This window comes from Pipistrellus hanaki (assembly GCF_964339955.1).
Source record: "Pipistrellus hanaki genome assembly, chromosome: 12".
NCBI classification, from domain to species: Eukaryota; Metazoa; Chordata; class Mammalia; order Chiroptera; family Vespertilionidae; genus Pipistrellus; species Pipistrellus hanaki.
Genome location: NC_140514.1, coordinates 12598877 through 12614651, shown reverse-complemented (window position 1 = coordinate 12614651; position 15775 = coordinate 12598877). Strand labels below are relative to the sequence as shown.

Genomic DNA, 15775 nt, shown 5'->3' with positions numbered 1-15775 from the left:
TCAACAGAAGAAATACAGCATTATGAAATTTACAAGATTAGTTTCTTATTGCTGAAGAAATAGTACAAATATGAAACAGAAATAGTACAAATATGAGAACAGTGTCTTTTTGTTTTATCCATTTAATCTGGATTATTTGAATTTTAAAGTTCTTTATACACTTGACAGCTATATCTTTGTGTAATGTATTTGTTATTCTGCCTTGCAGGAGCGGTAAATAATGTTGACTAGATATGTCTTGTCTGGTATTAAAAATGATGTAACGTGAGCTTGAGATCTAAGCTGCCCAAAAGGTTATATATAACTTTCAGGCACATCCTGATTGAGTGCTAAGATGGTAAGGGAGAAAATGTCATTGATATGCTCCTGGACAAATAGTCTGGAATTTTTTATTTTGACATTTTTCATAATTAAAAGCAAAAGATTGTTTTTGGGATCCATAGAAAACATATGTTAGAAATTGCATGTAAAAGGTTAGAGTTGAGGTTTTGAGTTTATAGGCTTAAAATATGAAACTTTTCTACAGTACAATACAATTAATAGTCTGCTTCCTTTTTCTAACCAGTTAAGGAAAGGATATCCTACATTTCAGTTCTTTGCAAAACAGGGGGAACTGATCCAAATTAACCTTGGATGGTGAATGTATACTCTTGGTCAAGACATACAGTTAGTGATTCATTTTGGTAGTTGATGGTCCTTTATACTTACAAGTGGAAAGAGATATTTCTTACTATGAGTCCAAGCAGAGGTCTCTGCCATGATTCTCTCTATGAAGTCTTCTACATAGGGACTTAACTTCCCAGAGGCTTTGGATTTATAATTATTTGAGTGCTTATGGACCCTTTTGAAAATCTGATGAAAACTATAGACATTTTGCCTAGCAACATACTTATGTACAATTTCAAGAAAGGGTACATGTTTATTGTCCTCCTGAAAGCCATCCTTCTAGAGTTTAATGAGTGCCAGGTCAAATACCTAGGCCATAATGTGAATCTTAGTCAAGGAAAAGTAACTTAATGGGGACCTGTGGGATATCTATAGCTGTGTTACCTCAAATGATCTTTTGTTTTGTTAATCCTCACCTGAGGATATGTTTTTCATTGCTTTGCAGAGAGAGTTGAAGGGAGAGAGAGACATCTACTCGTTGCCTCCTCATGCACCCTGGGTTGTGGGGTAGGGAGTGAACCCCACAACCCAGGTACTTGCTCTTGACCAGGAATTGAGCCCATGACCCTTTGGTTTGCAGGCTGATGTTCTAACCACTGAGAAACACCTGCCAAGGCTGATTTCTTTTCTTTTTTTTAAATTTTGTTAAAATTTTAACACTGTACTTCTTTGGACATATAACATTTCTAACTTATTTTTTTCCCTTTTCCTTTTAGCTAACGTTTAATCTTTTTTTTTAAAATCCTATTTATTCTTATGTTGAAGAACTAGTGTTGTTTTGTATCATAATCTTTAAAAAAGTAGATTTTTGGGTGAAATGTAACAAACATACTGAAAAGTTAATAAAACATAAACACATATAGTTTAATAAATAATTTTAAAGTATAACTATTAACCAGGTCAAGAAATAAAGCATTGCTAGCCTTCCAGCAAGCTACCTACCTAGCTTCCCAAAGCACAACATCCTCCTACTTGATAGAAGTAGCCACTAACCTGACTTAGAAAGGTAGTTATTTCCTTGCTGCTTATAATTTTACTACCCATCTATTTACCCCTAAAATTTCTTAGTTCCTGTTTGTTTTAGAAAGTTTTATGTAAGAACACTTGTTGTATATATTATTTTGTTTGCTTTGCTTCTCAACATTGTTAAAATAACAGATATGTGTATTTGCTTTTGTGTTAACCATATTATTGTTATGGTCCTTCATTTATTTTCATATTGTATTATATTCCATTTTATGACTGCACCATAGTATATTTGCTACAATTTGATCAAAGTTTTCATGATATTGTCAAGGAACTTTTTATTTTCTTATCTGCATTGGACCAGTTTTCTCTCCATTAATGGGAAGTCAAATAATAGTGAAGTCATATATTATCTAGTAAATTCATTACATGTAAATTAATTGAAAATTTAAATGGGGACTAAAATCAGTAATCAAGTTTTCGTATTACATGTTGAGTCTCTTTCAACACTCCAGTCTATAGTATAGTATACTTTTCTATTAAATATTTTATATCTATTATATGCTGGCCATCAGAAAAGTTAATTAAAATATACAGCAACTGTTTGAGTATTTCCTGTGTGCCAGGCACTGTCATAGGTGCTATAGGTGCAGCACTCTAGTAAAAAGAGTTATATTTTATGTTTTATACATTGTTAAATAAACAGATATGTGTATTTGTATGAAAAAAATTCTTGACTTTTTGTCCCTTTACCCAGGGTTGACTTTGTTGACTATCCTTTCTATAAAAGAAGTAATAATCTATAATAATAAAAGCTTACTATGCTAATTAGACTAGACAGCTGAACAACCTTCTAGACAAAGCTGTGGCTGCGAGGGTCTAGCCCCTTGAATGAATTTCATGCATCGGGCCTCTAGTCTTATATATTTATAGCCTTAAAAATTACACAGTGGAATCTTGTATGCCTTTTTCATTTTAACTTAGTATATTCAAGATTCTAATGAAAGTTAACATTTTTTTGTTTTTAATTCTTTATTGCTTAAAGTATTACATGTAATATTACATATGTCTACTTTTCCCCCCATTGACTTCTCCCCAGCCACCACCACCCCCCAGCACATGTTCTCACCTCCCTAGTGTCTGTGTCCATTGGTTATCCTTTATGCATGCATACAAGTTCTTTGGTTGATCTCTTACTCCCTCTCCCCTTTGCTGCCTTCACTCTGAGGTTTGATGGTCTGTTCGATGCTTCTATGTCTCTGGATCTGTTTTTGTTCAGCAATTTATGATGTTCATTATATTACACAAATGAATGAGATCATGTAATATTTATCTTTCTCCAATTGGCTTATTTCACTTAGCATAATGCTCTCCATATCCACCCATGCTGTTGTAAATGGGTATGAGTTCTTTTTTACAGCAGCATAGTATTCCCTTGTGTAGATATACCATAGTTTTCTAATCCACTCATATGCTGATGGACACTTAGGCTGTTTCCAAATCTTAGCTATTGTAAATTGTGCTGCTATGAACATAGGGGTGCATATGTCCTTTCTGATTGTGTTTTTGATTTCTTAAGACATATTTCTAGAAGTGGGATTACTGAGTCAAATGGGAGTTCCATTTTTAATTTTTTGAGGAAACTTCATACTGTTTTTTTTTATTTTATTTTATTTTATTTTATTTTATTTTATTTTATTTTATTTTATTTTATTTTATTTTATTTTTTTATTGATTTTTTACAGAGAGGAAGGGAGAGAGACAGAGAGCCAGAAACGTCGATGAGAGAGAAATATTGACAAGCCGCCTCCTTCACATCCCCCACCGGGGATGTGCCCGCAGCCAACATACATGCCCTTGACCAGAATCGAACCTGGGACCTTTCAGTCCACAGACCGACGCTCTACCACTGAGCCAAACCGGTTTCGGCTTTATACTGTTTTTTCACAGTGGCTGCACCAGTCTGCATTCTCACCAGCAATGCATGAGGGTTCCTTTTTCTCCACATCCTTGCCAGCACTTGTTATTTATTGATTTGTTGATGATAGCCATTCTGACAGGTGTGAGATGATATCTCATTATCATTTTGATTTGTGTCTTTCATGTACTTTGAGCTTGTTTTCATATGTTTCTTACGAAAGTGGGCCTTCTATATGTCCACTTTTGAAAAGTGTTTATTTAAGTCCTTTGCCTATTTTTTGATTGGATTGTTTATCTTCCTTTTGTTAAAATGGATGAATTCCCCACAAACTTTGGAGATTAGGCCTTATTGGATATAACATTGGCAAATATGTTCTCCCATGCAGTGGGCTTTTTTGTTGTTTTGTTAATGGTTTCTTTTGTTGTGCAGAAGCTTTTTATTGCGATGTAGTCCCATTTGTTTATTTTCTCTTTAGTTTCCATTGCTCTAGGAGTGTATTGGTAAGTTATTGCTTTGGCATATGTCTGAGATTTTGCTGCCTGTGAATTCCTCTAATATTTTTATGGTTGCCCATCTTACATTTAAGTCCTTTATCCATTTTGAGTTTATTTTTGTGTGTGGTGTAAGTTGGTGGTCTAGTTTCACTTTTTTTGCATGTATCTGTCCAGTTTTCCCAACACCATTTATTGAAGAGACTGACTTGACTCCATTGTATGCCTCCTTTGTGAAATATTAATTGAGCATAATAGCTTGGGTCGATTTCTGGGTTTTCTGTTCTATTCCATTGACCTATATATCTGTTCTTGTGTCAATACCAAGCAGTTTTGAGAACAGTGGCTTTGTAATACAGCATCATATCTGGTATTCCAATTTGTTGTTCTTTCTCAAGATTGCTGCATCTATTCGGGGTCTTTTTTTATTCCATATAAATTTTTTGGAGAGTTTGTTCTAGATCTGTGAAATATGCTGTTGGTATTTTAATGGGGATTGCATTGAATCTGTAGATTGCTTTGGATAATATGGACATTTTAATGATGTTGATTCTACCAATCCATGAACATGCCATTTGTTTATGTCTTCCTTTATCTCTTTTTTCAATGTCCTATAGTTTTCCAAGTACAGGTCTTTTACCTCCTTAGTTAAGTTTATTCCTAGGTATCTTAATTTTTTTATTTTATTTTTTTATTTTTTTATTTTTTTTTGTGCAGTGGTAAATAAGTTTTTAGTTTCTTTTTCTGTGAGTGCATTATCTATAATAATAAAAAGATGGGGCTGTGAGGACTGAGCCCTTTGCACGAATTTCATGTATCGGGCCTGTAGTTGGTGTATAAAAAAGCCATGGATTTCTGGGTGTCAATTTTGTATACTACTACATTGCCAAATTCATTTATTAAGTCTAGTTTTTTTTATGAAGTTTTTAGGGTTTTCTATGTACAATATCTTGACAGTTTTACTACTTCTTTTACAGTTTGGTTGCCTTTTATTTTTTCTTCTTGTCTGATCGCCGTGACTAGCACTTCCAGTAGTATGTCAAACAGGAGTGGTGAGAGTGGACATATCTGCCTTGTTCCTGTTCTAAGGGGAAATGATATTAGTTTTTGCTCATTGAGTATGATGTTGGTTGTAGATTTGTCACATAAGGCTTTTATTATGTTTAGGTATGATCCCTCTATTCCCAATTTGCTGAGAGTTTTTATCAAGAAAGGGTGTTGGATTTTGTCAAATGCTTTTTCTATATTGATTGGTGTGATTATATGTGATTTTTGTCTCTCAATTTGTTTATGGGATGTATCACATTTATTGGTTTGCAGATATTGTACCATCCTTGCATTCCTGGAATAAATCCCACTTGGTTATGGTGTATGGTCTTTCTAAGGTAATGCCGGATCTGGTTTTCTAGGTTTTATTGAGTATTATAGCATCTATGTTCATCAGAGATATTGGCCTATAATTATTTTTCTTTATAGTGTCTTTACCTGGTTTTGGGATTAGGGCGATGCTGGCTTTATAGAAAGAGCTTGGAAGTGTGCCTTCCTCTTGAATTTTTTGGAATAGTCTAAGGAGGATTGGTTGTAGTTCTTCTTTGAATGTTAAAACTCCCCTGTGAAGCCATCTGGCCTGGGCTTTTGTTTGCTGGAAGTTTTTTGATTACTGCTTCAATTTCCTCCATAGTTATTGGCCTATTCAGATTTTTTTTTTTTTTTAACTCTTTCTGATTGAATTTTGGAAGGTTGTGTTTTTCTAGGAATATGTCCATTTCTTCTAGGTTGACCAGTTTGTTGGAATAGAGTTGTTCATAGTATTTTTTTTTTTTTTTTTTACAATCCTTTCTATTTCTGTGGGGTCTGTTGTTACTTCACCTCTCATTTCTGATTTTGTTTATTTGGGTCCTCTCTCTTTGCTTCTTGGTAAACCTGCTAGAGTTCATCAATCTTGTTCATCCTTTCAAAGAACCAGCTCTTGGTTTTATTGATCTTTTGTATTGTTTTTTTGGTCTCTATGTTATTTATTACCACTCTGATCTTTATTATTTCCTTCCTTCTGCTCACTCTGTGCTTTTCTTGTTGCTCTCTGTCTAATTCTTTAAGTTATAGAGTTAGATTATTATCATTTTTTTTTTTTTTTTTTTTTTTTTTTTTTTTTAGGTAGGCCTGACATGCTGTGAACTTCCCTCTTAGGACTGCTTTCACTATGCCCTGTAAATTTTGGTTAGTTGTGTTTTCATTGTCATTTGTTTCCAGGATGTTTTTTTTTTTTTTCTTCTTTGATCTTGTTGGTAACCCAATCATGCTATATAATAAAAGGCTAATATGCAAATTAACCAAACAGCAGAACAACCAGTCACTATGACATGCACTGACTACCAGGGGGCAGACATTTAATGCAGGAGCTGCTCCATGGTGCTCAGTGGCTCCCACAGCAGGAGCGCCGCTCAGCCAGAAGCTGGGCTCACAGCTGGTGGTGGGAACCTCTCCCACCTCTGTGGCAGAGCTAAGGATGTCTGGCCTAGGCCATCAGTCGGACATCCTCTGATGGCTCCCGGATTGCGAGAGGATGCAGGCTGGCTAAGGGACAACCTCCCCCCCCCCCTCCACACACACACAGTGCAAGGATTTTGTGCACCGGGCCTCTAGTTGTTTAATAACATGCTACTTAAGCCTCCAAGTGTGTGAATTTTTTTTTTTTTTAATTGTTTTTACTGTAGTTCATTTCTAATATTATGTCATTGTGAACTGGTCAGATGCTTGATATTTCAATCTTCTTGAATTTGAAGAGACTTTGTTAGTATCCCAATATGTGATCTATCTTTGAAAATGCCCCATGTGCACTTGAGAAGAATGTATATTCTGTACCTTTGGGGTGAAGTGTTCTGAAGATGTCAATTAAGTCTATTTGATTTAGTGATTCATTTAGGATTGCTGTTTCTTTGCTGATTTTTTTTTGTCTAGAGGATTTATCCAGTGATGTTAATGGGGTATTAAAATCCCCTACTATGATTGTGTTGCTGTCGATATCTCTCTTGATATCTTCCATTTTTTTGTGTATTTGGTTACTCTTGCATTGGGTGCATATATATTTACCAGAGTTATATCCTATTATTGTATTGATTCCCTTGTTATTTAGTATTATGGCCTTCATTCTCTTGTTATGGCCTTCACTTTGAGGAAACTTACCCCAGGAAAGTTAGCATTTTTTAATTAGGAAACTGCCAGAAACTTAAATTAGTAAAACTAAAAATAGAAACTGTGTCTTCATATTCTCATTCTCCTGGATCAATATAGAAGATTCATGGGAAACCATAACGTTAATTTGTTATGTATTTTGTTTTTGTCATAGGCATTGCTGGAAACCTTATTTGGTCTAAAAGTGATTTTAACAGGTGATGCATTTGTTCCTGGAGAAAGAAGTGTTATTATCATGAATCATCGGACAAGAATGGACTGGATGTTCCTGTGGAATTGTATGATGAGATACAGCTACCTCAGGTTGGGGAAGGTGTGCCTCAAAGCAAGTCTCAAAAGTGTTCCTGGATTCGGTAGGTTATTTACAAATTAAGTTTTTCATTCATTTTATATAGGATGGATGTACCCACCTAAAAAAAAATAACTTACTGAATAAACTCCACTGATGCATTAAAGCCATTCTCACTTTTTCTTAGTGGATCATAACAGATTACTTTATTTGAATCTATTTTTGAAACATCTTATGTAGAAAGAAGAGGATAAAATTGTTTTCAAGAAAGTAGATATGGTTCCAGAGGGACCAACAGTAACTTTTTTTTTTTTAAACTCACTTGAGGACATATTTGATTCAGAGAGAGAGAGAAAAAACATTGATTTATTGCCTCCTGTATAAGCCCTGACGAGGGATCAAATCACCAACCTTTGAGTGTCTGGAACAACAAGCTACACCAACCAGGATGATAGTTAGTAACTTTTTATTGCATGTAAGGCTTATGGTAATTTAAGCCAGAAATTGGCTTGTGCTGATGAGGTAAATACATATTGAATACCCATTGATTTTAAGCATTATATGAGGTACTGGTATTTTCTTTTTATATATTTATTTTTCAATTACAGTTGACATACAATATTATTAGTTTTAGGTGTACAATATCATGATTAGACACTTATATATATAACTTTTGAAGTGATTGCCCTGATAAGTTCAGTATCCACCTAATATCATACATAGTCATTACAATACTATTGACTATATTCCCTATGTTGTATGCTATAGCCCTGTGCCCGAATTTGTTTCTGTATTGTTGTTCATTTATTTTTTAGATTCCACATATAAGTGAAATCATACGGTATTTTCTTTTTCACATAGTAGTCTAGATCCATCCATTTTGTTGCAAATTACATTCTTTTTTATGATGATTCATATTCCTATATATATGTACCACTTATTCTTTATCCTTTCATCTATAGATAGACACTTAGGTTGTGTTCATATTTTTACTATTGTAAATAATACTGCATATATCTTTTCAATTAATGTTTTAAATTTCTTTGGATAAATACCTAGCTGTGGAATTGCTGGGTCATATGGTGGTCTCTTTCTAACTTTTACAGTAGACAAACTGTATGAACAACCTAATTGTGAATTGATAGGTAAATTGATAATAAAAGTGGTATATATACTCACAATAAGGAATATGATTTAGCCATAAAAATAATTAAATCCTGCCATTTGTGACAACATGGATAGACAGTGAGGGTGTTAGGTGGAGACAGACGAGAGAAACAAATACATATGATCTTACTTACATTTGGAGTTAAACAAAAGAACACTGAACTCATAGATACAGAGAACACATTGGTGGTTACTAGAGGCTGGGGGTTAAAGAGTAGGCAAATGGGTGAAAGTGGTAAAAAAGCACAAACTTCTAGTCATAATAAAGGACTGGGAATAATGTACAGCATGATGAGTATAGTTGATAATGCCATACTGTCTGCTTGAAAATTACTGAGCTAGTGGATCTTACACATTTTCATCATAAGAAAAAAAAAATTGTAACTGTGTGGTGTGATAATAGATGTTAACTAGACATATTGTGGTGATAATTTCACTATATACCAGTGATTTTCAGCCGGTGGGCTGTAAGAATGTTTAAAACATGCAATACCTGACTATTTAGTTAAGGACATTGATCTCTTTTCCCTTAGACTGTCAAATTAAAAATGACAACACAATAGCTATCTGGTGTGAATGAACCAAAATTATGCCTTTTTTTTTTTTGTCATATCAGCAAAAAAATATATTTTTTGGTGTGCTGTAAGATTTTAGTAATTAGTTTATGTGTGCCATGTAATGGAAAACTTGAAAATCACTACTATATACACATACGGGGTGGGCAAAAGTAGGTTTATAATATGAGTAAATGAAACAGAATTTTTTCTTATCATATTTTCCATACAACCAACTATAAACCTACTTTTGCCCTCCTGTATATGAAATTGTTTTTTCATATCCCAAAAGTAATACCACATCAAATTACATCTCAATTTTTAACAACATGTATTGTTTTATTGGATGATTGTGAGGATTAAATTAAATGCAGTAGAATAGTATTTGCTGCTGCCTTTTCTTTCTATATTTCCATCTGGAACATTCACTTCTTGTCTTACAGAGATTCGTATTAGATCTCTGATTTCTCCAGTGCCTCACAGACCTATATTCTCTTTCCCTGATCACTTCATCTTTATTTCCACATACTCTGCACCACCATAGCCATTTTTATCATTGCAAGCCTGTCTCTCCTCTTGCCTGTGTTCCTATGTAAGTCTGTCATTCTTAGCTTTTTCATTTCCCTATTTTCTTTTCTCACATGAGTTTATAAGCTTCTCACATATTGTATCTTATATATTGTAGGCTCTTAAATATTTGCAGTCTTAATAGGATTTCATGAAAATGCAAACCATTAATGAGAACAGATTTTTGGATTGGAGAGAAACAAGATTTTAGTATTTTATACTGACTATAGCAAAGTAAATTAAGCAGGGCAAAAGTGTAGGCAGCAAACAACAAAATCAAAACAGAACTCGTGCCCTAACTGGTTCGACTCAGTGGATAGAGTGTTGGCCTACGGACTAAAGGGTCCCAGGTTCGATTCTAGTCAAGGGCATGTACCTTGGTTGCAGGCACATATCCAGTAGGGAGTGTGCAGGAGGCAGCTGGTCGACATTTCTCATCGATGTTTCTCTATCCATCTCTCTTCCTCTCTGTAAAAAAAATCAATAAAATATATTTATATACATATATATATATATATATATATATATATATATATAACTCGTTTGCAAATGAGAGTTATTACAGTTGGAATTTGCAGGAGGAAATGAAAGAATGGGAAAAGCATGAATGCATCTTAATGGTCACAGCTATATCTGGCTTCAGACTCTGCTAGACTTAGCTTGTTGACAATTTGGCATGACTGTAGGGAATATTTAATATTGCTATTTATAATTATTTTTAAACAAATGTTTGCCTACCAGATGTTTGGAATATAATGACTAAAGGAAAATAATGTTTTGTTTCTATAGTGCCAGGTTGGAGAATGTGTGAGGAGTTTGGAATTTGTAAGTTCTTTTCTTAAAGTATAAAAGTAACAGACTTATGAAGCAGCCAGGAAAGAAATCATTAAGAGTGTTTAGATTCTAGATCAAGTTACAAAGAGTTTGTGTAAGTTAACTAAACTGCCTAGAGTTTGCTAAGATATATGTAATTAGATTTTAAGAAAAAATGTTCTATAGTTAGATGTCTGCTGTTTCTAATGATGATGCACACATAGATTCTAATGTTTAACCAACTTTGAAAACACTTAGCAAAAATCTAATAAAATGAAAAATTAAATCCAAAGGTGGCATAAAAAGTACATTTGCTTGGTGAGTTTGTACCAGGAAATGCATGTGCCATTTGTGCCACCCAGCTCTTGCTTCTTGGTTTTTCTGGATCATTAATTAATCACACTAGAGTAGCAGAAGAGTTTGAGACTTTTAGAAAGCATAAAGTGGTAAAGAGATTGTGATTTAAAAAGTGACCAAATCATGTATTAAACTAAAAATCTTCCCGACAAAGTAAATTGTTGTATAATTCAATTCTAAAATTGCAACATGAACTATCAGAGAGAGAAATTAAGAAAATAATTCAATTTACAATTGCATCAAAAAGAATAAAATATTTAGGAATAAATTTAACCAAACAGGCAAAAGCTGCAGTTTACCTGCAGTTGGAAAACTATAAGATTGAAGAAGTTACAAATAAATGGAAGGATATACTATGCTCATGGAAAGAAAGAATTAATATTGTTAAAATTTCCATACTCCCTAAAGCAAGCTTTAGATAGATTCAATGGCTTTTCCCTCTCCCCCACAGAAATGAACAAATAATCCTTAAATTTAAAACCACAAAAGACCCTGAATAGCCAAAGCAATCTTGAGAAAGAATAACAAAGTTGGAAGTATAATGCTACCCGATTTCAAACTAGATTACAAGGCGATAGTACTGAAAATGACATGGTACTAGCATAAAAATAGCTCAATGGAACAGAATAGAGAACCCAGAAATCCATGCCTATGTGATGTTGAGAAAACTAGATATATACATGAAAAAAAAGAAAAGAAAAAATAAAAAAATAAAAGAAATGGATCACTTTTTTAATACCATATACAAGAATAAACTCAAAATGGATTAAAGACAAATTAAGTCCTGAAACCATAAAACTCCAGAAGAAAATAGGCAGTAAATTCTTTGACATCTGTCTTAATTTTTTTTGTTTTGTTTTGTTTTGTTTTTGGAGGAGGTATGTTTTCTCAGGCAGTTGGGGGCAGGGAGGGAATAAATGGGAATATATCAAACTAAAAGTTTTTTGTTTTTTTAAAAATATATTTTATTGATTTTTCATAGAGAGGAAGGGAGAGGGATAGAGAGTTAGAAACATTGATGAGAGAATCATCAATCAGCTGCCTCTTGCACACCCCCTACCAGGGATGTGCCCGCAACCAACGTACATGCCCTTGACCAGAATCGAACCTGGGACCTTTCAGTCCGCAGACCGATGCTCTATCCACTGAGCCAAACCGGTTTTGGCTCAAACTAAAAGGTTTTGCGCAGCAGAGGATACCATCAAAAAAATGAAAAGATAATCTACTGAATGGAAGGAAGAAGATATTTGCCAGTGATACATCCTATAAAGCATTAATATAAAAAAAAAAGTAAGGATATTACAACTTAATACCAAAAAAAACCTCCAAACAATCTGATTTTTAAAATGGCAGAGGACCTGAACAGACATTTCTTCCAAGGGGACATACTGATGGCCAATAGACATATGAAAAGATGCTCATCAGGAAAATGCAAATTAAAACTACAATGAGATATCATCACACACTTGTCAGAATGTTATCATCTGTAAATCAACAAGAGTTAGAAAGGATGTAGAGAAAATGGAATCCTCATGCACTGTTGATAGGAATGCAGATTGGTGCAGCCACTGTGGAAAAGATTATGGAAGTTCCTCAAAAAATTAGAAATAGACTACCATGTGACCCAGCATTTCTACCAATAGTATTATCTAAAAAAATCTAAAACACTAATCAAAAAGATATATGCACACCTATATTTATTGCAGCATTATTTACAATTATGAGTGAGAATTGCATGGCGCCGCCCACCCTTAAGTCACGGGTCCCGCCCTACCTCCCTCCCTGGGTCCCACAGCAGCCATTACTGGTCTGACCCTGTCTCCCTCTCCAGCCCTTGAAGCAGCCAGGGCCATTGTTGATCAGGCCCTCCCCCAGGGCAGGCACATGGAGGCCCCAGCGATCCCACCCCTGAAGCTGCGTGCTCAACCTCCTGTTGTCCGGTCCACCCATTTCGGTGTCTGGTTAATTAGCATATTTTTCTATCTACACTAATAAAAGAGAAAGATGCAAATCTTTCATACAATATTTTTAGTTTCAGGTATAAAAAGTGATTAGACTTTTAGAAAAAGTCTAATCACTGTTTTATACCCACCAGCCAATCAGGAATGAGTATGAGAAACCCACCAGCCAATCAGGAATGAGTATGCAAATTAACCCAACAAAGATTGTGTGTTAATTTGCATACACAGGAGCCCAGTGGCAGGGGACAATGCAGGCGTTCTGCACTGCCCCAGCCGCTCTGGGCCTCTGGGCAGCATGGGAAGGCGGAAAGGCGGCTCTGGGTTAGAGCAAAGGTGGTGCCGGCAGCCAGGGAAGGGAAGGCCCATTCTTGCACAAATCTTAGTGCATGGGGCTTCTAGTTAGATAGATAGATAGATAGATAGATAGATAGATAGATAGATAGCTTCCATATCATGGCTATCTATCTGTCTTAAGTGTCCATCTGTAGATGAATGGATAAAGAAGAGGTGGTACATATATATGGAATATTAGCCGTAAAAAGTAATGTAATTTTGCCAATTTGACAATATGGATGGGACCTAGAGGCTATTATGCTATGTGAAATAAGTCAAAGAAAGACAAATACCATATGATTTCACTTATATGTAGAATCTAAAAAATAAACTTAATTGCCGAAACCGGTTTGGCTCAGCGGTAGAGCGTCAGTCTGCGGACTGAAAGGTCCCAGGTTCGATTCCAGCCAAGGGCATGTACATTGGTTGTGGGCACATCCCTGGTAGGGGGTGTGCAAGAGGCAGCTGGTCGATGTTTCTCTCTCATCGATGTTTCTAGCTATCTCTCTCCCTTCCTCTCTGTAAGAAAATCAATAAAATATATTTTTTTTAAAAAAAGAATGATATAAAAAATAAACTTAATTGATGGTAACCAGATGGGAGTGGGTCCAGGGATGGGTGTAAAAGGTGAAAGGATTAAGAAGTACACATTGGCAGTTATAAAAATAGTCACAGGGGGGTAAAATACAGTATAGGGAATATAGTCAATAATATTTAATAATTGTATGGTGCTAGGTGGGTACTGGACTTATTGAGGTGTTCACTTTGTAAGTTATATAAAAGTCTAATCACTTTTATACCTGAAACTAAAAATATTGTATGTCAAGTGAAAATTACAATAAATTGAATAAAAATAAAAAATTACTACATTAATTAGTATAAAGCAAATTAAAGTTTTGGGATATTGAAACAAAAAAATAATAAAAGCAATGAAAGCGATAGCATCAATTGCTAGCAAAAGTTAAAAAAAGAATAGTACTAGAAACTAAAAGACCTGGGCTCTGCTTATGCTCTGTATCACTTTCCCATTACTGCTTGTAATGGAGTGGCTTCAACAGCACATCTTTACTGTCTCACAGTGCTGGAGGTCAGAATTCTGTCTGCTTGAGAAGGCAATGCTGATAATGTAAATGGATTTTAGAAAGAAGATAGTAGTAGCAATACCACACCACCATGTACAGAATCTGTCTTTATCAACTTGCCAGGCTCCTAGCCCTTGTCTGAGAAATTGAGGTGATAGAGGGAATGTCCTTCGATGGAAACATATGGAAAAGTCAAGTTACTGGTATATAGCCTAATTTCAAATGACATGATCAGTTGCACTGTCATTTATCAGCTCACACTTAAGAAATAAATATCATAAAAATGTACATTTGAATATTTAAAATGTTAAGAGATATCTTGATATTGCTTTATACTTAAATAAAATATACCTTGATGGCAATGAAATGGGGAGAGCAGGACTTCATAAGGTGTTCCTGTGATTTTTATGAAAGGGAGAAAAATGTTTAAAAGCAGTAAAAATTCAGTGTATAAATGGAACATGACAAGGCAAAGGCACAAAGGGGAAGAATCATATCTTCAAAGGAGAGTCCAAGAGGCTGACTGATTCAGCCATTTGTCTTCCCTTTGAGATTCCTGAAACATACAGAGCATTAGAAGAGTTTTATGGCACAGCTCCACAGATCTTGCTACTACTCCCTCCCCCAAGGGCGCAACAGATACCCTCACTTGGATGGAGAAATACATTCTCCCTGCCAGTATTGTTCAGTGGTAGAACATCGTTTACAAAGACAAAGACAATTTAGAACTGACATTTGAGGAAAATACACAGCTTTAAAGATAGTCTAGTACTAAAAAATGCCAAGTGTAGCCTCTAAGGCAGGGGTCCTCAAACTTTTTAAAGTGGGGGCCAGATCACGGTCCCTCAGAGAGCTGGAGGGCCGGACTATATGAACTACTAATTCCTACTGTAACACCTCGGCTGCGCTCACTGCCCAAAAAACCTGGCGGGCCGGATCAGACTCCTCTGCGGGCCGCATGTGGCCCGCGGGCCGTAGTTTGAAGACCCCTGCTCTAAGGAGTAGTTAATTCACTGAGTAAATGATGTCACTATGTTTAATAAGTACCCTTAGAGAGATTCAAGTATATATTGCTGTTTAGTGCACTGGTTAAAAACATCAGCTTTGGAATCAGACTGCCTACATTTGAAACCTGATTAGTTCTTTTGAATCTCAGTGTCCCTCAGTTTCCTTATCCATAAAATGAGGATGATGATTTTACCTACTTCATAAAGCTGTCTTAAGAACTAATTGAATTAAAGAAAAATGCTTTGAACAGTACTAAGCACATAGTAGTCATTCAATAAATATTTTTATTAAAATTATTACTATTGAATTTGTCATAACATTTTTTTTTCTATTTGTCCGTATATTTTGGCTACTATGAAGAAGAACCAAGTGCAAATCTTAAAAATTAAAGAGATGATTGCTGCAATA

At 35.0% G+C, this 15775-nt stretch overlaps 1 protein-coding gene across 2 annotated transcripts in view; it reads left to right on the top strand.

The window, feature by feature from the left end:
- LCLAT1 (lysocardiolipin acyltransferase 1) overlaps positions 1-15775 on the top strand; it is a 157104-nt gene that overhangs the window by 97394 nt on the left and 43935 nt on the right. For both annotated transcript variants that reach the window (XM_084900185.1, XM_084900186.1), the window contains exon 3: positions 7391-7589. In XM_084900185.1, the coding sequence (XP_084756311.1) occupies positions 7391-7589 (199 nt within the window). The remainder of the gene's footprint in view (positions 1-7390; positions 7590-15775) is intronic.